The sequence below is a fragment of the Leucopleurus acutus genome (genome assembly GCF_964270905.1).
Source record: "Leucopleurus acutus genome assembly, chromosome: 3".
Taxonomy (NCBI): Eukaryota; Metazoa; Chordata; class Mammalia; order Artiodactyla; family Delphinidae; genus Leucopleurus; species Leucopleurus acutus.
Window position 1 is genome coordinate 2,999,711 of NC_139145.1, and position 25,913 is coordinate 3,025,623.

The 25,913-nt window shown below is 54.5% G+C and overlaps 2 protein-coding genes across 2 annotated transcripts; both read right to left on the reverse strand.

The window, feature by feature from the left end:
* Nucleotides 1-10,102: 10,102 nt before the first annotated feature.
* Nucleotides 10,103-11,259, reverse strand: RAX2 (retina and anterior neural fold homeobox 2; the record flags this gene model as incomplete). Its single annotated transcript, XM_082835780.1, has 2 exons — nucleotides 10,103-10,441; nucleotides 11,047-11,259. 2 exons carry the CDS (start codon nucleotides 11,257-11,259, stop codon nucleotides 10,103-10,105), a joined length of 552 nt encoding a protein of 183 aa, XP_082691906.1.
* Nucleotides 11,260-15,072: 3,813 nt separating this feature from the next.
* Nucleotides 15,073-20,593, reverse strand: MATK (megakaryocyte-associated tyrosine kinase; the record flags this gene model as incomplete). Its single annotated transcript, XM_082835860.1, has 12 exons — nucleotides 15,073-15,312; nucleotides 15,408-15,494; nucleotides 15,874-16,069; nucleotides 16,184-16,257; nucleotides 16,343-16,427; nucleotides 16,503-16,602; nucleotides 17,513-17,578; nucleotides 18,905-18,998; nucleotides 19,478-19,697; nucleotides 19,784-19,899; nucleotides 19,986-20,099; nucleotides 20,468-20,593. 12 exons carry the CDS (start codon nucleotides 20,591-20,593, stop codon nucleotides 15,073-15,075), a joined length of 1,518 nt encoding a protein of 505 aa, XP_082691986.1.
* Between the last annotated feature and the right edge of the window lie 5,320 nt (nucleotides 20,594-25,913).

Consider the following 25,913-nt stretch of genomic DNA (forward strand, 5'->3'; position numbering starts at 1 on the left):
TGTCAATACTAGTCAAAAGAAGGTAAATTTGGGGACTTCCCTTGTGGTTCAGTGGTTAGGATTCCACACTCTCACTGCTGAGGGTCTGGGTTCAATCCCTGGTCGGGGAACTAAGATTCCCACAAGCCAAGGGGTGTGCCCCCCCCCCAAAATTGCAAAAGAACAAAAAGAATGTAGAATTGGCTATATTATTATCAAAGTCATTTTAAGAGCAAGGAATGTTACGAGGGATAAATGTCACTTCATAATGATAAAAGGTTCGAATTAATCAAGAAGACATAACACTCCAAAACATTTATGCACCTAATAACAGAGCTTCAAAATACATGAAGCAAAAATGGATAGACCTTCATGGAGAAATTGATAAATCCACAATTATAGTTGGAGAATATTTCAGTACTCCTTGCATCAGTCAAGGTTTCCAGAGATATAGAGAGGGATTGATTTTAAGGAATTGGCTCACATGATTGTGGGAGCTGGCAAGTCTTCAGGGCAGGCAGGCAGCCTGGAGACCCAGGGAAGAGTTGATATTGCAGATGAAGACCCAAAGGCAGTCTGGAGGCAGAGTTCCTTCTTCCTTCGAGGACATCAGCCTGTTTTCTCCTCAAGTCCTTTAGCTGATTGGATGAGGCCCGCCCACGGTATGGAGGGCAATCAGCTTCACTCAAAGTCAACTTACTTAAATGTTAATCACATCTAAAAATGACCTCAGCAACATCTAGACTGATGTTTGACTTAGCAACTGGGTACCATAACCTAGCCAAGGAGACACAAAAAAGTAACCAGCACACCCTTCTCTCAATAATTAATAGGACAAGCAGGCAGAACATCAGCAAAGATATAGACTTGGAAAACACTACCAACCACTTTGGCCTGACTGATGTGTATAGAACACTAGACCCAACAACAGCGGGATACACGTGCTTCCCGATTGTGCACAGAGCAGAGATAGACTATTCTGGACCATGCAAGAAACAAACCTCAATACCCTCAGAAGGATCCAAGTTATACAAGATGTTTTCTGATCACAAAGGAATTAAATTTAAAATCAATAACAAAAAGATCTCTGGAAAACCCACAAATATTTGGAAACTAACTACCAGACATCCAAATAAACCAGGAGCCAAAGAAGACACAAGAACAGAAATTAGAGGGCTTCCCTGGTGGCGCAGTGGTTGAGAGTCCCCGCCTGCCGATGCAGGGGACACGGGTTCGTGCCCCGGTGCGGGAAGATCCCACGTGCTGCGGAGCGGCTAGGCCCGTGAGCCATGGCCGCTGAGCCTGCGCGTCCGGAGCCTGTGCTCCGCGACGGGAGAGGCCGCAGCGATGAGAGGCCCGTGTACCGCAAAAAAAAAACACAAAAAAACGGAAATTAGAAAGTACTTTGAACTCAATGAAATATCATTCTAAGTGCAAAGATTAAGAGCCACTATCATTCTCCTTGTGATCCATGGATACTTCACCTGCTGCTAATAAGACACTTTTATTGTAAGAACTTCTCTTGTTCTGATTCCCCACTCTGTGTGCAGCTAGGGCTGTGGTCCTGGGTTCATGAAAACCCCTCGGGAGGGGAAGCCTATCTGCTGTGTTGATTGCACCACTCACCCACATGGGGAGCTTTCCGGTCAGACTGGCTTTGTAAGATTTGACTTTCTCCAAACACAGGAAGGTTAATCCCAAATTTATGCCCAGCCGCCAGTATAACGTATACAATACACTTTCACTCGCTGAGAATCTCCTCAGTCACGTAAGTTATTTTAAAGAAACTTTTGCTGTCCAGTCCTCACAACAGCCCCACGGGGTGAGTCCTATCATGACCAGCATTTTACTCGAAGAATTGGAAGTACTAAAAGCAAAGCCTTTGTAAGCGGCAGAGTGCAGAATTCATTCTGAGTCTATAGAATTCAAAATCTCCTCTTTCAACTGCATCACACGGTCTTTGAAATTTTATAGTCTAATGAATGAAGCATGGCAAATACACAAATTCTTTCACCACCGTGCAAAAGGCTGTATGAGAAGAAGCTTGCACAAGAAACTTGAACATGACAGTCTTCAAAGATCTGGGAATGATTCCCAAAGGAGATGGAGTTTGAGCTGAGTTTTTGAAGCCAAGTAGAAAACTTTTGCTCCGCCAGACCTACCGTACACGTGTTTCTGCCCCACCCTCTACCCTGGGAAACTGACTTCTACGGATCACACCAACCAAGGTCATTTGCCTCCTGACTTCCATTTGGCTTTGACCAACTGGGAGCGGCAGCACAAGATCGGCAGGGAGGGGAAATAATTAAGAGATATGTCTTCCTGTCTCCCTCCATGCTGGGTCATGGTTTGGCCATGGCTCTTGGTCTAGTGAAAGCTTCAGCTGCTGTCATGTTGAGCTCTTGCTGGGTTCCATGATTTAGTCCCTTTTTCCCCTTGAGGTCAAAGGTAGTAACCGCTCCCACTCTTGCCCACTGCAGAATGCCACAGAATCCTTTGTTGGCTTTCTTTAAATGTATCCACGTATTTGCACATAGTCTTTTCAGGGATCGTTCTTCCATCACTCTCTTGAAGGGTGCCACCTGTTTTCTAGTGACACCCTTATGAACAGAGAGGGAGACTCGAGTCAGAGAAAAACATGTGCCAGGGCACAGGGGAGGGAATGAGCCAGGAGCATTTCAAGCTTGGAGGATTTCAAGTAGATAAAATGCATCTCCTGCTATAGGCTAAAGAGTGTGAACTCTACCCAGAAGCACATAGGATCAGTTTTAAACAATTGCATCATCAGATTTGCATGCTTAAGCAGTCACTTCATGAGTGATGCACTCGTAGGAGGGAATTAGAACTGAAGACTGGAAATTCATTGCAAGTGAAGGGGAGGGATACAGTGACTATCCCTGTATATGCATTTTTGCACACTTGGGCCAATAGTGTATAAACCACATTTTGGAAAGACAAATATCATATGACATCACTTATATGTGGAATCTTAAAAAAGGGTACAAATGAACTTATCTACAAAACAGAAATAGAGTCACAGATGTAGAAAACAAACTTATGGTTACCAGGGGCTAAGGGGGGAGGGATAAATTGAGAGATTGGGATTGACATATACACACTACTATGTATGAAATAGATAACTAATAAGGACCTACTGTATAGCACAGGGAAGTCTGCTCAGTATCTTGTAATAACGTATAATGGAAAAGAATCTTAAGAAGAGTGGATATATGTATAACTGATTCACTTTGCTGTACACCTGAAACTAACACAATATTGTAAATCACCTATACACCAATAAAAAGTTTTAAAAAAACACATTTTGATTTTCTGTAGGATAAATGCCTGTAAATGCAATTGCTGAGTCATTTGCATATGTACATACTCATCATTTTAAGGCCCTATGATACATTTTACCAAATTGCTTTCTCAAATGCTTGTACCTATTTACCAAAAACCTTATCCCTTTACCACTAGGGTTTGCAATTGTAAACAGCTTTTGCTAATAAAATGGTATGCCGTCATTTTATAGCACATTCCTGGATTATTAGTGAGGTTGAATATCTTTTCCTATATGTATTAGCTAAATTCCCCAACCGATGCTTCATATTTTATCAGAGTATTGTCATCTTCTTGTTGATTTTAACAACTCTTTATAAATATCATCCTCCCTACTATATAAGCTGAAAATATTGTTTCATTTTATTCTTCTACCTGTGTATGGTGACATTTGCCAAATTAAAGCTTTGAATATTTATGTAGTTGGCAATGAAAATTCAATTAACAATCAAGTTAAGAAGAAAAAAGAATTTAATTCGAGCCAAACTGAGGATTATAACCCAGGAGACAGACTCTCGGAAGCTCTGAGGATTGTTCCACCTGTTAAAGTGGAAGGCACGGTCACATAACGTTTTCAAGACAAAAGATCGTACATCAAAATGACATAATGACATTTTATACAAAGTTCACCAGAGACACATAGTCTAGGTAAGCACATACAAAGCGAGTAGTAAGTCATCATGACCTTCTACAAAGTTGGGGAAGAACACTATTCTTTTAAGAAGTTACATTGAGAGTGACAGAAGCAAGAAAAAAATGGATCTTTAAGGCTGAGCAGGTGTTTCCATCTTTGAGGAGGTCTGGTTCATGTGTAATGCAGATGGAAGGGAGGGAGGAGGCGCAAATGGACACAGAGAGAATTTTATAAGTTTTCTCATCCTGCCTTAAAATATAAATTTTATTTCATCATACTTAAAGAACAAACTTGTGATTCCAAATTTGGGCAAATGTAAAATTATGCAGTGATTCAAAGTTAATTGAATATGTTGAATTTTTAAATCAAAGGTGATGTGCAGAGATTCACTGAAGGAATCCAATGCTCTCTGCCTAAGACGTATTGTTTTGGTAATGACCATATCAATTGTCTTTTCATCCTTTCATCCAGCAGATAAATAGGGTTCCAAGCAGCTTTTAGCAAATGTGATATCTTCTAACCCTCTCTGGATGCGTCATTCTGGGCCCATTCCTTTCGGTGACTGATAAAATATGCAATAGTGTTGGGTTGTAGTTTGCAGCTATGAGAAACACAATGCCCAACTCCAACTATCCTTTTAAGGAGGAAATTTGTTATATCCCTTAACAGGACATGGAGAGAGCCATGGTCCTGGGGTTCATTATTTCAAGCGCTCATCGGGACTTCCCTGGCTGTCCAGTGGTTAGGACTCCTCCCTTCCACTTCAGGGGGCGAGGGTTTGATCTCTGGTCAGGGAACTAAGATCCCATAAGACAAGCAGCGCGGCCAAAAAAAAAAAAAAAAAAAAAATTAAGTGCTCATCAACATCATCCATGAGACAAGTTCACCCTATCGTCCATTTCAGTGACTTGCTGAGGTCACCCATGGGGGACCTCACCACCCACCAAAGTGGGTCATATCATCAGGGACCTCTTCAACACATTGGGTTTGAGACACAGGCATTACAGGCAGATCCACATTACAACACAGGGGAAGCAGGGCACAGGGAGAGACAAAGCAGCGTTCCCTCCGAGCCGTGGCTTGGCCCAGTATCTGCAGAGACAGCCTTCAAGCCTGAGGTTTCATCGGCCATCTTTTTTTCCAGTAATGCGCTGTCCACTACAGCCGGCGCTATTGAGTATTGAAATGTGGCTATTCCAGGGACTTCCTTGGCACTCTGGTGGTTAAGACTCTGCACTCCCAATGCAGGAGGTGTGGGTTTGATCCCTGGTCAGGGAACTAAGATCCCCACATGACGCACAGCGTAGCCAAAAAAAAAAAAAAAAATGTGGCTATTCTGTGCCGAGCTATGCTGTGAGTGTTATAAAATAGATACCAGATTCTGAGGCCTTTGTTCAGGAACAAGAAAGAATACAAAATATCTCATTACCACAAGTAAGGAGCCCACCTGCTGCAACTAAGGCCCGGCACAACTAACTAACTAACTATTTAAAAAAATCTCATTAGTAGCTTTTTAATATGATTTTTATTTATTTATTTATTATTTATTTTTGATTGCATTGGGTCTTTGTTGCTGGTACACGGGCTTTCTCCAGTTGTGGCGAGCAGGGGCTACTCTTTTTTTTAAAATTTATTTATTTAATTTATTTATTTTTGGCTGCGTTGGGTCTTCGTTGCTGCACACGGGCTCTCTCTAGTTGTGAGCGGGAGCTACTCTTCGTTGCGGAGCATGGGCTTCTTATTGCAGTGGCTTCTCTTGTTGTGGAGCACGGGCTCTAGGCGCGCGGGCTTCAGTAGTTGTGGCACGCGGGCTCAGCAGTTGTGGCTCATGGGTTCTAGAGCGCAGGCTCAGTAGTTGTGGTGCACGGGCTTAGTTGCTCCACGGCATGTGGGATCTTCCTGGACCAGGGCTTGAATCCGCGTCCCCTGCATTGGAGGGCGGGTTCTTAACCACTGCACCACCAGGGAAGCCCCCAATAGCTTTTTATAGTGATGACACATTGAAATGATGTTTGGGATAAGCTGGGTTCAATAAAATACATTGTCAACGTTGATGTCACCTGTTTCCATCCACTTGGCTACTAGATTTAGACTGACACATAGTCCATGTTGTATTTCTCTGGCACTGGTCCAGGAGATCAGGACACCTGTCCTACATCGTAGGATGACTTTCATCCAGGTACCTTCTGGATGAGCCTGGAAGGGCGACCTGTGGTGAGGCCTTGCCACCTGCTGGACACATCCAGTACTGCAGCCTGCCTTCTCAGTTCACTGATTTTGCAAATATTCATTGAGTAACCCCTACGCATTGACAACAGGCTCAGTGCCAGCGGGGGATGCAGCACTGAACCCACTAAGACCACATATGAGGTGAGGCAGGTGGGGCTGGAGGTTCACAGGATACAGGTAAATGCATGAGTGAATATGTCATAGGTTCAGGGGTGATACGTGTGTGGAGGGATAGAAAGGAGAACACGGGACCTACAGAGAGAAGAGCTGCACCTGTAGCCAGGGATGTCTGGGAAGATCCATCTGAGGATTTGACATCTGAGTGGGGGCATGAAGAAAGGGAGGGAGGGGACCATGAACACGCATGTGCAAAGCAAAGCAGGTGCAAATGTTCCCTGGGGTATTTCCAAACGCTTTCCTCTTCACTTTCCTGCTGGGGCCAGACAGCTTCTGAAGCCGCATTTGACAGTTGAGGAAACTGAAGCCCAGGAAGGTGACAGCCGAGGTTACTCATCCCTCATCCCCTCCCCTTCCTTGTCTTGAGCTAACCCTGCTTCCCACTGCAAACAGGCTTCCCTATGTCTTGTGGATACTGGGGACAACTCTGTCACTGCATCACCCTCATGGACACACCCCACAGCTGAGGGGCCAACGCTGAGTTAGCAGATGCCCCACGGGTGGTGCTTCTGGGAAAGCAATTGTTTTCCACGTTAAAAAAAAAAAAAGACAAAGCTGGCACGTGCATTTTGCCTCTGTCTTTCCAACTTCCCCCTCTCTGGAATACAGCTGCAATATCTGAATGAGCAGAAGCCACCTTGCAACCATGAGGACAAATGCCACCAAGAACAGGGGCACCGGCACCCGCAGCCCTGAATTGCCCATCTCGAGATTTCTTGTTGTTTGAGGGGGAAAATGCTTTCAGTTCTTTGGAGTGTATATTTGGATATGGAGTTGCTAGTTCGTATGGGAATTCTATGTTTAGCTTTGTGAAGAGCCTATAGGTGAGGTCTTTGCCTGTTCTTGAATTTCACAGACGTCTAAGCTTACGGTACGTCCTCTTTTTGTTCTGGTTTCATTCGCTTAGCAACGTTGGTGAGATTCCTCCCTGTTGGCAGCCCAGCTCTGTATATGGTCCTTGTCTGTCCTTGTCGTGTAGTCTTGTGTTGTACAAACAGAACAACATCTTGGGTGGATGCAGCCGAAGTTTTGTGAAGTGTAAATTGTTCCATTAGCACAAAATACTGTCTAATTTTAGACCTTCTGATGGGCATATAGGGCATATTCTCTTGTGGTTTTAATTTGCATTTCTGTAATGACAATTGACATTGAATACCATTTCATAAGGTTGTGACTATTTGGATTGACTCTTTACCGAAGGGTCTTTTGCCCATTACACCAAAAAATGGTTGTCTTTTTCTTATTGGTGTGTCTGTCCTTTTTCTAATTGTCAAGGCTATGGGTCCTTTGCTGGTCAATGTTTCAAATATCTTCTCCCCCTCTGTGGTTTGCCTATGCTCTCTCTTAATGGTATATTTTGATGTACATAAGTTCTTAACTTTTACAAAGTCCAGTCTTTCTGCTGATGTATAATATTCCTTACTTCCCATTTATAATACATTTGCCAAGTGCCAAGGTCTTGAAGACATTCCCCTACAGTTTTTTTCTAAAAGATTTAGTGTTCTGCCTTTCACACTTAGATTGATGATCCATTTAATGTTTGTGTATGGTGTGGGGCAGGGATCAAGGTTCAGTATTTTCCATATACAGGTCCCTTTGCTGGAGAGGTAATCCTTCTCCAATGTGCAGGGATGCCTTTGGTGTGAATCAAGCAACCGTTCACATGTGGGTCTGTTTCTTTGGTTCCATCAGTCAACTTGCCTGTCCATCCTTGGGCCAAAACCACACTCCCTTAATTACTGCGGCTTTCTAAAAGTCTCGATATCTAATAGTGTAAGTCCTCCAAATGTATCGTTCTTCTTCTAGATTGCCTTGGCTATCCTAGGTTCTTTGTATTTTAATATAAATTTGAGAACCATTTAGTCAGTTTCTATCAAAAAAAAAAAAAAAGGTCTGTTGGGATTTTAATTGAGATGGCGTTGACTCTGTAGATCCATCTGGGGAAGATCTGACATCTTGTGAACCTTCCAACTCCATGGGTATATCATATCCCTTCATTCACTCACGTTTTCTTTTGTTTCCCTCAACAATATTTTGAGTTTCAGTGTCAAGCAGCTGTACGTCTTTTGTCCAACTTATTCCAAGGTGTTTGATACTATTTTAAATGGTATCTTAAACATGTAAATAGTTCCTTTTCCAAGTGCTTACTGTTAGTATATAGAAATGGATAAGAGATTCGGACATTTCACCAAAGATGCACAGATGGCAAACGAGCGCATGCAAAGGTGCTCAGCACCACGTGTCAAGAGGGAAAAGCAAAGTAAACCCACAGCGGGATGCCGTGTCACACCTGAGAACGGCTAAAATCCATACACGGGGATTTCCCCAAGAAAGATGAAGGTGTAGGTCATGTACACACATGTCCACAGCAGTTTAATTCATAATCGTCCGAAGCTGGAACCCACCCCAGAGCAAACCAGAGGAGTGAATAAACAGACGTGTATCCCCTACTACGGAATAGGGCTCACCAAGAAAAGGGGGTCCGCCTGGACGTCTCTCAAAATAATTGTCCTCGGCATAAGAAACCAGACAAAACCTAGTAAAGAAGACATCCTGTGTGGTTTCCTTTCCAGAAAACCTTAGGAAACTCAAGTGAATGTCCAGTGACAGAAGCAGACGAATGGTCGTGTGGGGAGGGGCGGGCGGGGTGGGAGAGGACTGGGGAGGCACGCAGCAGCTGAAGGGGTGCGCACGTCGTGTGACCGTGGCGAGGCTTCCAGGAGTGTACACAGACGTCAAGGCTTACCAAGTGGTATGCTTTAAGCACGTGTGATTAACTTTACGGAAATCTTACCTCAGTAAAGCTGTTACTATATATATATACACACACGGAACCCCTTCCAGACGTGGTGGTTGTTCTGAGACTCTTCAACAGAGGCCTGGGTGAGGGTCAGGAGCCCGGTTCTCAACCCAGTCCAGACCCGGACAGTCTTGGGCGGGTCCTGCCCTGTATCCCCTGGCTGAAGGGAGGTGAGGACCGCCACGTGGGAGACATGGGTTGGACAGAACAAATGCTGGCCTTGTCACCAGGGCCCCGGCCCCGCCCACTCACACAGTGGGCTGGGAGACACGATGGGGGCTGTGGCCAGTGGGGACATAAGCCACACCGTGGCAACTGGGAGGAGCAGGGACAGACAGTATTCGCCCAGCCTCAGCAGAGAGTCCCCTGTTAGCGCCCAGCCTGGGTCTGGCATGGGGCCTGGGGTGATGGAGTCAGGCAATGAGTTTAAAAAGAGCTCCGCCCCCTACTGACTGTGTGGCCTCAAGAAGCTGGCTTCCCCTCTCTGGGCCTCAGTTTCCTCCCCTGAAAGATGAGGCTGGTGGCCATGCCCACCTCGTGGGGTAAAGCAGTGGGCACATGGGGAGCACACAGTGAAAGGGGGTGGGTTGAACATGAGCTGCTACTGCTGTTACTTGTTACTTCTTAGAGAGAGGGCGGCAGGCGGAGGGACTTAGACTCGTCAACTCAGAATTCACACCCCAGTGGCTCCTGATTGCAGTCTAAGAACCTCAGAATCCAGCCCACCCAGGCCCACTTGACAGATGGGGAGACTGAGGCCTCACACTCCCTTGAGACCAGGCCAGGGACCCATCCCCCTGGCCGGGGATCCTCTGGCCACCTCCTCCTTGAAACCGGGTGCCAGTTACCCTGCAAGGCAGGGTAAGGAGGTGGTGGTGGGGTGGGGGACCCGGCATGGGTGGCCACAGACAGGCTGAGGAGGGAGGGCTGGGCAGGCACCAGGTTCAGGCCGATGGCCAGGCCCTGTCCAGAGCCTGCACGTGCTCCTTGGCCAGCAGCCGCAAGGATGCCTCCTCCAGGGTGAAACCGTCCGTGAAGCCTGGACCAAAGGTGTGGGGCCCAAAGGACCCCTGCAGCCCCGAACCCGGGCCCAGGAGGCACGGGAGTCCCGGCACGGCTGGGGGCCCAGGGCCCAGCCAGGGCTCCAGGGGCAGTGGCATGGCGGGAGGGCGGGCAAAGGGCAGTACTGGGGCCTCGGGGAGCCTCGGGGCTGCCACGGCCCCGGAGCCTGACTCCAGACGCTCCTGGCGGCGCCACTTAGCCCGGCGGTTCTGGAACCACACCTGGAAGCAACAAGAGAGGTGCTCCTGGGTCAGGGCTGGTGGGGTGAGGCGAGGCCACTCTTTCCTGCTCTGGGCCTCCCAGCCTCTCCGGGTTCTGCCTGCTGTCTAACCTGACCCCCACCTGTTGCAGTGCCAACATATGGTGTTACCTACCCCAAGGAGATGGCTGTTTTGAGAGCAGGATCTCTGTCTCTTGGCCCCCATCAAATCAGCCCCAAAGTCTTCTGAATCCAGGCTCTCCTTGCCTTTACCTTTGCCCAGGGCCCCTCAGGCTTCCTGGCCTCCCTCCTGGTCTCTCTTGGCCCTTGGCATGAAGTTCCAGCCGCTAAGTTCGGCATTTGAGGCCCTTCCCAAGCTCCTCTCTGCCTCCACCTCTGCCTGCCTCCACACGCAGCTCTGTGGAAATGCCTCCTATTTCACTCCTCCACACCTTCGCACACATTGCTCTGGAGGGCTAGAAAAATGCCCTTTCTCCTGTCTAGACAGCAAATTCAAACATCGAGGCCCCAGTCCCACGTCCCCTCCTCCGGGAAGCCTTCCCATACACTGGGAGGGTTCATACCTGGCACCGCCTCCCTCCTCGCGTTGTTAGGGGGTCCCCTCACCTGCACTCGCACCTCGGGCAGGTGCACCTTGGCGGCCAGCTCCTCGCGGCTGTAAACGTCCGGGTAGTGGGAGGTCTCGAACGCCCGCTCCAGCTGGTGCAGCTGGTACGTGGTGAAGGTCGTGCGGTTCCTCCGGTGCTTCTTCTTGGGGGCCTCCTCGCCAGGCCCCGGCCGCCCACCCTCAGCGGGCCCCTCGCCCGGGCTCAGGAACATGGCTGCTCCTCGCCCTCACCTGGCGGGCGGGGCGGCGGCAGGACAGACGGCAGGTGAGACATGGGAGGGACTGGGGTTGGGGAGGGTGGGGGAGCCCCCGGCCCCTGCTGGGTCTGGGGTAAGATATGGAGGGGCTTCTCCCTCCACTGGGTCCTGCATTCCTTCTGCCTCCCCAGTCTCTCTGTCCATGTCGGATCACCTGACTCTGTCTCCACTTCTTTCTCTCTGATCATTTTTCTCTGTGTCTCTGTCCGCCCCCCCCCACCCCCGCCGCCTCTATTTCTCTTTCCCTCTGGAGCTCTCCCTGACTGCCTCCGTCTCCCTTTATCTCTGTCTCTAGGACCCCCAGGAAGGCAGAAGCTGGGACACTGCCTTAAGGAACACTTCCTTACCCCCCAGTCTTCTGCCCTAGGGGGCTCTCTGTGCCCCCAACTCCCACCCAGGCCCACCTGTGCCCACCTGCCCAGTGCTCACAGCTCCCAGCAGGCCCTCTGACAGCCCCTGCCGGCCCAGCTCTGTCTGCTGCTGGCCTGGCCCAGCCAGACTCGAGGGGGTTGGGGTCGGGTGGAAGGAGGATTAGCAAGGTGATTAATTGAGGGGGCCCCTCCCGCCCAGGTGCTGGTTGCTCTGAGCCACAGAGGGAGGGCTGGGTTCCAGGGGTTGGAGGGACACCATTAGCCTGGGTCTGCCACCCCTCGCTGTAGGATATAAACAAGAGCCTCCCCCACTCTGGGCCTCAGTTCCCCTAGCTGTAAGACGGCGACAATAGGACTTACCCCATGGGGCTCTCACAGGGACTTAATGAGCTGATGAAAGGAAAGAGCGTCGCACAGTGACTGGCATACAAGCGAGTGCTTAATGAATGTCCACTGTTACGGCTTTTTTTTTTTTTTATCATCTGGTGTGAGAAAAAGAACCTCTCAGATTCACAGATGTCAATGGGGGTTGGGGAAGCTGAGGTCCCCAGAGGTGAAGGCAATTCCAGTTGGCCCCCTGGGCACTGTGCAGGGCAAAGGAGTATGGGGCATTTTAGCTGGGTTTTGAGGTATGAATAGAAGTTCACTTTTCAGTCACTCAGTAAACACTTATTGAGCTTACTGTATACCAGGTACTGTTCACAGCAGTGAACAAAACAGACACATATCTTGGAACTGGCATCCTAGTGGAGGAGACAGACAGACAGATAATCTGTAACTATCTAAGTAAAATGTAGCATGTCAGGTGGTCAGAAGCCTGGTGAGAAAACTCAAGCAGGGGAGGGAAGGTTGCTCTTTCAATGAAGGTGATCAGAGTGGGAGATGGAGTACAAGGCTGTAAATTCTGGACAAGACTGGGTGTGAAGGGGTGGGTACTGGGGAGCCATGGGAGGTTGTGGAGCATGGGAGGGGCACAGATGGCATTTTGGATGAGTAGCTATTGTGTGCAAGATGGGAGGCCAGGAGGATGCTAGAGGCCTGGTCAGAGCAAGGTTGGGGGAGAGGCAGGAGAGAAATCTGGGGGGAGAAAGTCTGAGGAGGAGGGAAGAGGACCGGTATACCCGGACCCTGTTTTTGGGACAGGTGGATGATGGGACTGTCCCTCAGGCAGTGGCCTGAGAGCTGGAGCAGGATCTTGGGAAGCCCCTGAGACTGGTTTGCCAACCCCCTCCCCAGTCCAAGGAGCCTGGGGGCTCGGGCCGGGGGGGGGTGCCCTGAAAACAGTGAGGAGGGGCACTGGGGTTGAGAGGGGGCAGGATGAGACCCAGGAGGAGGACAGAGGGAGTTTGTCCCAGCTGCGGAGCGAGGCGGGAGACCCAGGCCCGTGGATGGACTAGGGAGTGAGTGCAGAGGAAGCAGAGATAAGTCCTTATCTCATCTCTGCTGGCTTTGTATAGATAAGGGAATGTAGGGAATGTTGGTTTTGTAGGGGAAAGGCACACATGGAGAAAGAGAAAGAGATGGAGACAGGCACTCACACACGGCATGAGTGCACACGCTCAGACACACTCACATGCAGCAAAGGGTTGCAGGCCCTGGAGAAGTCGGGGGCAGGGGCGAGCAGCCTTGGACGAGGAGGGATGGCCCGGTGGGCAGGGGGCTTGATACCCAAGGGGTTGGCCAGGCAGGGAGGCCCCAGAAGCCCTGAGCCCAGGCCGGAGGGCCGGCGAGTGCTTCCAGAGGCTCCTGGGGCCCCTCCAGGCCTCAGCTGCCCCGCCTGTACGGTGGGCTGGGGCCCTGTGGGGTGGGGGCAGGTAATTCCCCTAACGCTTCATCACTTGGAAACGCTAAAGAGCTGCTCTGTTCACAGGCCCATTTAGCTAATTGGCTCCGGGTGGGTTAAGAGGCGCAGGAGGGATTTGGGTGTTAGGCCCAGGGGGCTTTGGCGATTTAGCAGGATGCGGCTGAAGGTCCAGACGCTGTGTCAGCTTAGAGCACCGGATTAGGGGCAGGCCAGGGCAGTGCGGGGCCACCTTCCATCTGGATTAGGCGGGGGCCAGGCCACTCTCAGCCCCTCCAGCCTCCCACCCTTCATTTCTCCCCCAGGAAGAATCGCTAAACCCCTTCAGGTGCTGGTGGGGAAACTGAGGCCAGAGGGTGGGCGGGGCTCAGGGGGGAACTGCAGGAGGTCAGCGTGACCTTGAGACATTTCTCAGGCTCCGCTCAGGCAGGGGTGGGGCAGTCAAGGTGGGAGGCCGTGCTGTGGCCTGGTGTCCCCTCACCAGCTCAGGGGGTCCTGGGGAGGGGCCCACACCGAGCTGGCCAGAAACCCCCTCTCCAGGCAACCTAGAGACTGGCTGTCTGGGAGCGTCATCAGAGAGAGGGTGGCTGACAGTCACAGGTAATAGCTGAGCACTAGCTGTGTGCTCTCAGTCCTTCACTGGTGTGAGCCCTCAGGGTCCTCATGTCTCCCCCGGAAGAGACGCCTGATCATAGAGGAGGCTTTGGGGGCCCATGGAGGAGGGCCACCCCTCTAGTTTGCCCAGGACACCCCGAGTTTAGCACTAACACCCCCCATCCCAGACATGCCCTCAGTTTGACGCAGTGGCTCACGGCAAGCCCGGGCCACACAGCTACGGGTCGAGTCAGGATTTGAAGCTGGGGGTGCAAGCCCGGAGCCCCAGCCCCCGCTCGAGAGTGGACGGGAGGGGCAGGGCCTTGGGACAGGCCGTTTTTTCAGCGAGTGTTCCCTGGAGTCACCGGGTGAGGCTGTTAGGTCGTGACAGGTGGAGGATGTAGCCACACTGGAGCACCCCAGGAGGGGACGAGGGGCAAGGCTGAGGAAAAGAGGATGCCAGGACAGGGGACTCGATGTCCGCAGCCGCTGGCACTCTCCCACTGTCCTTTGCACCTGGGACCCTGAGGGCTACGGTGGGGTCTTTGCCACCAAAGGAGGTGGCGGACCCGTGGGTGATGGCAAGTGGCTCTACGGGTGGCTGTGATCCCTGGCCTGGGGGTCTTCTGGCCCCATCCCAGGGGAAATATATGCCCCTCTGGGCTGCAAGGTCCTAGCCTGGTGAACCCCTCAGTGGGCAGACAACTGGTCAGGCAGATCACCCCCAGTAAGTGATGGGGTCCCCAGAGTGGTAGCAGAGAGAGACTCAGACACCCAGTCCTTGGAACCAGTCTTTATCCAGGCGCTAATCCTTCACTTCCCTGGGGCCGTGGTGCCCACGGGCTGCCCGGAGCCCCCCCGCAACCCCGACGCAGCCTGCCCCTGTGATGTGAGCCGGGCGGGCAGCTTGCTGGCCCTGCCGCTCCTCAGGCCTGGCCCGAGTCCCCACCCTGTGCCCCCCACTGTCTCAGTTCTCTGGGGCCCGAGGCCCCGCAGGCAGGGTCAGGGCTCCTGGCTGCGGGGCAAGGTGGGACCGTCTGCATCCTGCCCCCCGTTGGGGGCCGAGGCGCCCACGCTGCGCAGCTCCCGGGCCAGCTTCTCAGCCAGTTTGCGGAAGGGCGGCCGGCGAGCGGGCTCAGCCTCCCAGCAGCTGCCCATGAGGGCGTGGATGGGACCCGGGCAGCCCTCGGGGGGCTCCATGCGGTACCCCTTCTCCACGGCCTCTGACACCTCCTTCAGCGACTATGGGCAGAGGGCATGCCGGTGCGGGCTGGGGGTCAGGATCACGACCCCTAGACCTGCGGGGGACGCAGTGCCGCCCCCCCGCCCCTGCTCACCATCTTGGGGTATGGAGCCCGGCCGTATGAGAAGACCTCCCACAGCAGCACCCCGAAACTCCAGACGTCCGACTTGCTGGAGAACTTCTGTGGGGCCGGAGATCAGGGGGAGAGGGACCCCTCAGGGCTTCTGCCCCAGCCCCTGCTTCCTCCAGGAAGTCCCCCTGGGTTGACCTTTAGTCCCAGGTCTCCTCCCAATAGGCTCCTGCCTCTGAATCCGCCCCACCCCCCAACCCAGACTCAGTGCAAGAACGAGGTTATTCTTGCTCTCACTTGCTGAGCCCAAGACTGTTTCAGAAATGAGGAGACCAAGGCCCAGACTGGGGCTAAAAGGAACAGTTATGGGCCAAGGGCTTACCAGGGAGGCGGAGCCAGTCCCTTGGAGGTTCAGAGAGGCAAGAGACAGGCCCAGGGTCACACAGTGGAGCTAGGGTTCCAAGGGCCCTGGGGGGTAAGGGGGGCTCACCCCGTGTTTGAGAGCCTCGGGTGCCGTCCACTTGACTGGAAGCCGGCTGGAGTCCAGCCCCTTCCGCTCGGCTTTGGCCAGGCCAAAGTCGCTGACCTTGGCCACCAGGTCCTCGGACACGAGGATGTTCCGGGCGGCCAGGTCTCGGTGCACCAGCTTCTTGCTCTCCAGGTATTCCATGCCCTCGGCCACGTGCCTGGAGTGGAGGGGTGGCGGGCACGGGGCTCGGGTGCCTGGACCACAGACTCCCAAGGCCAGGCTCCTCCCTGCTCCGTGCCTCGGTCTCCCTGCCCCCGGGAGCCCCACTCACAGGGAAAACTGCAGGAGCTGGGGGGTGTTCACAAGGGCCCGGCCCCGCGTTCGTAGAAAATTCACCAGGTTACCCTGTGTGGGAGACACGGGTGGGGTGAGGGCTGCTGGAGGCTGCTCGGCCGCCGCACCCCGCCCGACCCTTGGGCCCTGCCCCCACCTTGCTCACGTGCTCCATGACGATGTAGAGGCCCTGGTGCAGGATCACACCCAGCAGACGCACCAGGTTCTTATGCTGCATCTTCCTGGGGGCAGGCGGGTGTAGGGTGAAGGTGGCTTGGACCCCCACCCCAGCACGCCCTCCCCTCACCAGGACTCACGTCATGACCGCCGTCTCGTCCAGGAAGGCCTGGGCTGTCACGTCGCACTTGATGTTCTTCACGGCCACCTTCTGTCCCAGGTACTCACCCTGCAGGACGGCTGGGGGCCGGTGGGGGAGGAGATCAGGACCCCACAGAGACTGGACAGACACGGGGACATACCCACTCACACTGACCCCCAAGGATGCCAATGCAGCGGTGGGTCCCCAGGCCTGGAAACCGCTCCCCTACAATCTCCAGATCCCTGAGCAAAGAGAATCACCTAAACCAGTCTGCAAACTCCAGCCCTCGGGCCCAATCCAGTCCCAACGTGGGTTTCTGCAAGGCTCGCAAGCTCAGAATGGGATTTTACATTTTTAAATGGTTGAAAAAAGATCAAGAGAAGAATATTTTATGACATGAAAATTGCACAGAATTCAATTTCAGTGTCCATAAATAAAGTTTTATTGGCACACGGCCATGCCTGTTCATCTCCCTGCGGCCTGTGGCTGCTTTCCTGCTACAAGGACAGAGCTGAGCAGATGTGACAGATGGAAAATACACACACCCCAGCCCTTTCCAGAGAAGGTCTGTGAGCCCTGATCTAGGCCCCGGGGTCTTCCAGGATAATAACTTCAGGCAACGGCATCAAAAGAGAGGGAACAGGGACTTCCCCGGCAATCTGGTGGTTAAGAATAAGCGTTCCACTGCAGGCGGCGGGGGTTCCATCCGGGTTGGGGACTAAGATCCTGCATGCCATGCAGTGCGGCCGGGAAAAACAACAACAACAAAACAAAAGAGGGACCAGAGGGACCAGTGTGCGCCAGAGCCCGGGGTTGTGAAGGGCTCACACCCGCTGGGCGCCTGCCTGAACTACCTTTCTCCTGGCACCGGCTGTCGTGAACCTCCTTTCACAGAGACGAGCCCTTGGGTTCTCAGCCACACAGCAAGTAGGTATCAAATGTGGATGTGAATTCATCTCTGGGACCCCACCCACCCTCCTTCAGCCCCTGCCAGGCCCCCCCGCTCACCTCCAAACTCTCCTTCTCCGATCTGCGCTCCCAACGTCAAATGCTGCAGGTTCAGTAACCAGCCGGCTGTCGGGGGGAGACCCGGTCAGAGGGCTGCCAGGTGCCAGCCCCTCCCACGGCAGCTCCACCTGGCGGGAGACCAGGCCGTGTGGCATGCGTCCCCACAGTGGCCCAAGGGCGTGTCTGAGGCTCCGCACTCCTGGTACCAGTTATCGGGTGGCCAAAAGCAACAGAGCCCTTCTCTGTTCCATCTGGAGACTGTGTCCTTCCAAGGACCCTGTAGGCTCTTCCTTTACGATCCTTTATCCCTGACCACCCAGGGACACACACACGGGCCAAAAAATACAACAGAGATTGGTAAAGCTTCCGGAACCTTCTGGTAAAGGTTCTGGAACCTTCCAGAATCTTCCAGCGCTCTAAGTCATCATCTGTGTTCCAGCTTCCCTGATCTTTCTCTCAAGCACCCTGTGTTCTTCCCCCCCGCCCCCAGCAGGTTCTGTAGGTCTCTTCCTCTACCTCCCCAAAGCCCCTCTCCAAATCACGAGCCCCTGAGTACAATCAGGCACGGTGACACCAGCCTCCACCCAGATGCCATCCCCAAGACACTTCCAAGGAGACAGCCACGATCACCAGGTTCAAAAGGGGTGGCCACGGTAGGGCACATTGGCTCTGAGCATGGAGGATTTCACTCCTCAAGGGCTGGAAAAGCATTTCACGTGAGGGGAGTAGAAGACACAACAGTACAGATGCATGAGAGGAAACGAGGAGTCACGCAACCCCAGGGGCTTGTGGAATAGAGGAAGGGCTTTGTAGATGAAGCAGGAAAGATAGCTCGGCCACAGGGGAGGGTTTGGGAAGAAGGAGGACACTCCCTCAGGGAAGAGGTGGTCCGACTGGACTGTCTGAGGCTGGGCTAGGGCAGGGGCAGCCAGGCAAGGAGGGGCCGGATTTTTTTTTTTTTTTTTTTTTTGGCGGCGCCAGGTGGCTGTGGGATCTTAGTTCCCCGACCAGGGAGTGAACCCTTGCCACCCCCTGCAGTGGAATCGCGGAGTCCTAACCACTGGAAGTCCTGGGGAGGGGTCAGGTTTAACAGGTGTTAGAACTTGGCCATGGAGGGGGTGTGGGAGGGTGGGGGACGTCGAGGATCTGCCCAGGGTTTCTGGCTCAGGGATGATGGGAACAGAGGCAGGGGTCGGGGTGGGGGGAAGCATCAGGTGTGAGAACCAGATCAATATTGTGCCCCGCCCGGCCCAAGGGCAGCCCAGGTCTTCTGCCTGCAGAGGCAGGCACAGCGACCTGCTCAGGTGATGTGGCCTTGGCCCAGTGCCCAGGCCCCAGGGCCCTGCCTCTCCAGTCCAGGCTAACACTGAGCAGAAGGGCGGGGCCCCCTACCCTTGGCCAGCTCCTCCTCCGCTGACTTGGTGCCCTGCTTTCTCTTGGGTTTCACCAGCTTCGTGCAGATGGCCCCCTTGTCCTTGCTGTAATGCTGCAGGGTGGGGCAGGGCAGAGGCAGCCATGAGCCCACCCCGTGGGTGAGGGAACCCCTGCATCCCATCCCCTTCCTAGGGGGGAACCTCTGGATGGGGTGGGTGGGAGCTGGGGAAGAGGAGAGGGGGTTCGTTCCCACAGGACTCTTTAGGCTGGTTTCCATGGGAACAGGAAAGGATGCAGACTAGCAGGAAACAGGAGGATGGGGAGTGTCTTGGCATTGGTGTCAAATTGGAGGTTCCTAGGTGTCCCCAGAGGAGTCACCCCAGTCTCTGGAGGTGGGACCTGGAGGACTCAGACCAACTGTAGGGTTTGGTGGCCCATGGAGACCAGCCCCTCCTTCCCCGCATTGGGGAGCAGACACCTCTTGGGTCCCATGTCCAGCCACCCGTCGGGATAGGGCGGAGCCTGGCATCCCTCCATCTCCGCAATGGGGGGGCATGGGCTCTGGGGTCCCGGGCTTGTGGCCAGCCGCACCTCCACCATATCCATGAGGTTGCAGAAGCAGACCGCCTCGTCGATGGTGAGGTGGCCGTCGCGGTGCAGCACACGGTAGTGGATGACGTCACGGCCGAAGCTCACGCACAGCACGTAGTCGCCCGGGTGCCGCGCGGACTCTCGCACCAGGAACAGCCCGTCCTCGGGCGGCTGCAGCTGCTGCACAGCCTCCTGGCCCGAGATCTTCCCGTGGAACCACCTGCGGCCGGCGGGAAGGCGCGCTGGGCATGGCTGGCCGGGCCCCGCTGACCCCGCCCCGGTCCCGGTCTCTTCCCCACGACTCACGGCATGAGGCTGAGCTTGGGGTCCGCAGAGAGGGCCTCGCGCTCCCGCAGTGCGCCCGCCGCCAGCAGGCCCTCCTGCCCGCTGGCGTGGTGCTTGGCGCGGTACCAGCTCTTGTTCTGCGGGAAGGGAGCCAGGTGGGGTCGGTGGGATGGTTTCCTGGCGGAGTCCCCTCTCCCCAGGCACACGCCCCCTCCCCACTCACCTCGCAGGCCTCCAGGATGGTGACCACGTCACCCTTGCGGAAGGCCAGCTCCCCGGGCTTGGGGCGCGTGTGCTCACACTTGGTGATGCATTGGGTGCCTGGGGCCCAGCGCCTCTAGCGGGGGGGGTGCCGAGAGGGGGAAAGGGGTCATGAGAGAGATGCGGGGTGAGGGGAGAGAGAGGCCCAGAGGAGAGAGAAAGACTGGATTGAGGCAGAGACCACAAACAGCACACAGGGAGAGAGGAGAGGAGAGAGGGCGAGGGAGCGAGCAGTGGACATATCAGTCACAGAGCGGGGGCCCAGGGCAGGAGGGCAGGAGGAAAGGGTGAAAGAAGAGCAACAGCAAGTGATAGAGGAAGACTGGCACACCGCCAAGGGGCCACGGGTCAGACAGTAAACCTCCCGCTCCCCATGGAGTGGAGCTCCTGTGGACTGAGCAGAGGAAGGGCCGGGGCACAGGCACCCAAGTTGGGGGTACTCACCGTTGGCATCCTGGCTGAGATGGGTGAGGGGTGCCAGGCGTGGAGGAAGCGAGGGCTCCCCTGGGGAGGGGGCAGAGACCAGCTGGAGAGCCCAGATTCAAGCGAGGCTGGGGCCCCAGGGGCCATGACTACCACTTCCAGCTCAGGCCAGGTGGAGGTGACAGCCAGCCGGCCTCCCCAGGCTTGTAGGGGCTCCCCAAGCCCCTCTGGGGAGGTGGTCTTTCCCTGGAAGAGTTCCTTAGCATGGAGCCTGACCCCGCCATCATCCCCAAAGGGAAACTGAGGCACAAGGCAGGCACAGAGCAAGTGGCCAGGGGCTGACTCAGGTCCCAGCAGCCCACACAGGGCGTGGGGAGCTTAGAGCCACCTAATGGAGCCTGGTTCTTCCTCTTTTCTGGTAAGTAGGCAGGGACAGGACAAGGAAACAGGATGATTCAAGGTCATTCCTAAGAATCTCTGACCCTGAAGGGGGTGGGGGCCGGAGCAGTGCAGCCCTGCTGGGCTCCTGTGGCCGCCAGCTGAGCCTCTCCCCTCTCCCACCCCACGCCAACCCAGGACGGACACACAAAGTCCCTCGCTGCTGCTGGGGCTGGGGCATTTCTGCCCCCTGCTTCCCCCATGGACCCCACCAGGTGGCTGGGCAGTGGGACAGGTTGGGAGGGGTGAGTCTCTGCTCCTCGAATATGTGCCCCCAGAAATCCCCAGCCCTACGTGTACTCACACGCATACTGATCCATGTACACACAGAAACACACAGGTGGACACAGGTACCCACAGGCACGCGGGTATGCAAGCAAAAGCAGGTTCTCCTAGAGACAGTTGTGCACACACGTCTACACGTGTGAACACACGCACAGACTCTCGGACATTCGGAAACGTGTGTACCGGCCCCACCCCCCCACCACCACACACAAACCCACACTTGAACACCTGGGCGCCAGACGCTGGGCCACTCGGGCACGCAGAGCTACACGCAGGGCCGCGCACACGCAGCTCGGAGACACGCGCACATCCCTCCACGTGGACCCGCGGATACACACACCCAGGGGCTTGCAGACGCGCACACCCGCACCCACAAAAATACCACCCCACCCCACCCCGCTCCTGGTCGCATCTAACCACCCCCGCCCCAGCCGCGTACCGGACGCGCGCCCCGGACGCGCACGCTCGCGCTCGCACACCGGCCCCTCCCGCGCTCGCCCGGCATACCTCCACCCGCGAGCCCTTGGGGTCCCCCCACTGTCCCACCGTCTCTCCCCACCATCCCCACCGGCGCGCTCACCTGTTCAGGGGTCGCCCCTGGGCCGCACCCCGCGCCCGCCCCCAGGAGGGCCCCCGCGCGCCGGCTGCGCACCCCGAGGCGGCCCCGGCTGCACAACTTGGAGCAAGTTGCTCCGCTTCCTCATTTTGGGGGGGAAGGCTGGGATTGAGGAGGTGGGGAGCGGGAGGCGCGGCGGCCTGGGAGGCCCCCGCGGGTCCTAGCGCCGGCCGTACTGCGGTCTGCTTAGCGCGCCGCCGCCGGCGGCGGCCCCTCCCCGCCCCGCCTCCGAGGCCCCAGGCGCCTCCCGCGAGGCCCGGGCGGGGGCCAGCGGCGTTCTCGGGCTCCACGCCGCTCCCCGGCCCGGCGCTGCGGGGCGCGCACCCCTGCCCATTCCGGGAACCCACACCTTGGAGCGTGGAGCTAGTGCCAAGCGAGCACAGGGAGGGGAAGGAGAGTGAGCTTCCCGTCCAGGGAGGTAAGCAAGCCACAGAGCGCAGACAACACGGTGGACCCTTCTGACTGGAATTCCAACGCCCTCAGTCAACTCCTCTAACAACAAGGATCTCATTTCAGTACCTGGCCCCCGGAGAGGGCTGCTGGTGCCTGGAGCAAAGAAAGCCCTCAAAATGTCAACCACTATGAATATCCTTATCATCATCAACGACATTAAGGGAAAATTGGGGCCACAGGAAAAAAATCATCTGGAACTGGAGGCCTCCTGGCAGAGCAGCCGTCCTTGGACGGTAAGAGTGGGGCCTCCACAGCGCCAACGCAGCTGTGCCAGAGGCAGGTGCTGTCTCCTCCCAGCCTCAGTTTCCTCCTCTGTAGGGCCAGGCAGCACCAGCTTCCAGCTCAGAGGACAACCTGATGAGCATTTGATGGCCTGGGGGCCTGGCTTCCAGCTGTCGCTCTACGATCTCCCTTACAATTCTTTCTATGAGTGGAGGACTCCGCTTGGACAAGGATGAAGCTGATCTCAGCAGGGTGATGAAGCAAGATGCCCAGAATTTAATTTTCTGGTACCCCAAAAGGCTGTCTCTGCCTCTAAGGTGTCATGTGACTTCTGGCAATAGAGGCCCAGTTACAAGAATTATAGATATTCAATATCATGCAATATTATGCAACAAAAACTAGGAAACTATGTGTATGAAAATGCTAAAATCTCTGATTGTCAAAAACAACCACCACCTACCAGAATGTGATACAAAACAAAATGCACGATCCCATTCACATTACACAGGAGACAGTAAGTCCAAGGGGAACATTCCAGAAGGGGACCCTCCAACCAGCAAAGGGTTATTCTCAGTGAAGGAAGCAGGTAGGAGGCGAGCAAGGGGGAGGACGTCTTTCTCTGTGGTGGTGTAATTTACTAATGCTGGCAGCATTTGCAGGGAGGTTTCCTGCTCGTCAGTCTCCCTGTGCTCCATGGACCTGGCTGTGGGATCATCCCAGGGTGTGCCCCAGCCCCCCCTTCCCAGCCATGGGAACTGCTTTGGACCAAGGGGCTGGGGACCCTGCAGCCGGCATTTAGCGGGGTCACTGGAGGCCAACCATGTATGGCAAACCATCAACACTTGCCCAAAATAGAAATGCAACGTCAAAGTAGCCACAGCGGAAACCCAGCAGCACTATTAGAGTCACACCAGCCACTTCAGCGGCCCCAGGCCCACGATGGAAGTCTGCCTGCTCTGCTCAGCAAGGCCATGAGCCTGTGCTTAAGACACCCCAACACCCTGGCACCCCATGGAGACTTTCTCCTTGATGCAGCCAGAGAGATGGGAGGAGGTCGAAGCGGTCTGCTTTCTCTCCCTGCAAAACCATGATACTTGGTGTCTGAGAAACATCGACATCCTCCCCAGGACCCCCAGCGGTCCTTGTCCCACACTCTGGGAGGCTCTTCCCTGGAATGAATAACCAGAGAAACCAGAGGTGTTGAGACTGGAGGACAGTCTTTTTAAAAAAATTTAATTGATTAATTAATTAATTTTTGGCTGTGTTGGGTCTTCGTTGCTGCACGCGGGCTTTCTTTAGTTGCAGCGAGCAGGGGCTACTCTTCATTGTGGCACGTGGACTTCTCACTGCAGTGGCTTCTCTTGTTGCGGAGCACAGGCTCTAGGCGTGCGGGCTTCAGTGGTTGTGGCACGCGGGCTCAGTAGTAGTGGCTTGCAGGCTCTAGAGCGCAGGCTCAGTAATTGTGGCACATGGACTTAGTTGCTCCGTGGCATGTGGGATCTTCCCGGACCAGGGCTCGAACCCATGTCCCCTGCATTGGCAGGCGGATTCTTAACCACTGTGCCACCAGGGAAGCTCTGGACGACAGTCTTAAAAGGAGACAGTGTCAGGTGCCCAAAGCAACAAGGGCTGGCCTGGGTGAGGGAGGCCCCCATGGTGTGGGCATGGGGCATGGAGCTGTGCCTGACCCTAGGGGGATAGATTTGAGTCCATGGTTTATTTGGGTCATAAGGGGTGAGCTCCCCATCTCTGGAGGCATCCAAGAACCAGCCACTTTGAATCACAAAGACGCGATGGCTCTTCCAGTCCCTGCAGGTGGCAATACCAGTTTCTCCTGTCTCTTGCCTTCTACCAGCCTGAAGCCAGTTGGTAGCCACATCATGGATCAGTCTCCCAGACTTCCCCAGTGCCAGGCTCCTCACCCTCCACATTTCAGTCCTGTTGACTTGATTCCAGAAATTCTCTGACCCCACCCCGCCCCAGGCAAGCCATGTGGTGCAGGCTGGTGACACAGAAGCCCCCTCCCTGCTCTCCTGGTTGCCTCCAGTTTTCCGCCTTGCTATCATACACCTTCCACTGCACCAACACGGGATGAAAACGTGGTTGTGTCCCCCCCACTCCACACTCTATACCCTTGCATAGCTCCCCACTGCCCGAGGACAGAGCCTCAGATGCTCAGTCCGGCACTCAGGGCTCTTCGTGTTCAGCCTCCAGCTGACCCCTGGGCCTCGTCTCCTGCTCCTACCAAGTATCTCCCAGTCTGGCAGCGCTGAACTGCAGGAGTTTGCCTGGCTGTCCCCTCTGCCTGGGATGTCTCCTACCCCCTTGTCCAGAGGGCATCCCCAGCTCTCGCCATCTTTCTGAAGCCTTCCCCACCCTTCTCAGAGTAAGACCCCACTTCTATGCCCTGAAAGGACAAAACAATAGCCCTCTCATCTTGCTGTGTGAGGGGCGTGGACCTGGCCTTAGTGACTAAGCCCATCAGCCTGCCTGAGAAGGAACCAGCCCAAGGGAAGCAGAGAGACTGAACCCCTCGGGGAGAATTCAAATGCTTGGATCCAGCCATGCCTGGAGTTCATGCTCTGCCTAGTGTTGGAAGCTGGTCTTTGCTTTTTGGTGGCTTCGGGAGGGGGTTTCTACCACTTGCAACCAAAGGGATGCTTAATACTGAAAATGGGACCAGGAGTTGGGTGTTGAAATGAACGGAATCGGGGCTTCCCTGGCAGTCCAGTGGTTAAGACTCCACGATTCCAATGCAGGAGGTGTGGGTTCGATTCCTGGTAGGGGAACTAAGATCCCACATTCCGAGTGGCCAAAAGAAAAAAAGAAAAGAAATGAACGGACTCTATGATGTGGAACTGGTGAGTCAGATTAGGTTGCCCTAAACCCAGCTAGGAAGAGGGAACTCCTGGGTGTCCCCTTCCACAAGCTGATAAATCCGCCGTCCACCCACCGGGTCAGGTGGCGCTGGCAACAGAGGAGTCCTGATGGACCTACCCCATCCCCCTCCCAAAGACCTTTCTTTTGCTCGTCCAAATCTCACTGTTCATCACCTTTCTCATCTTTCTCCTGTTTTCACTGTTGCAGTTTGCCCAACCCTCCCTTCTCCAAACTCCTGGAGATTATTGGGGCCAATCCTCTCTCTTTGGAATTGGAGCAGCTGTGACAGAGAGGCGAGGCTGCTTGCCCTTGGTCACACAGCTGGCTGGGGCTGAGAGTCAGGCCCGTGGACTCCCCCACTGGGGTTCTAAACTTCTCAAGGGCGGGGCACATTTCTTATTCTCCTTTACTAATACAGAGGAAAATCGTAGTAGGCATGAACAAAGGGCATGATGTGACAGGCACTTTACGTAATGCATCAGTTGGAATTAGGATTGGCTACATGGGGTGGAAGACCCCCAGTGCTAGAGGTTTGAATTAGATAGGAATTAATCCTCTCTGAGGGAGGCAATC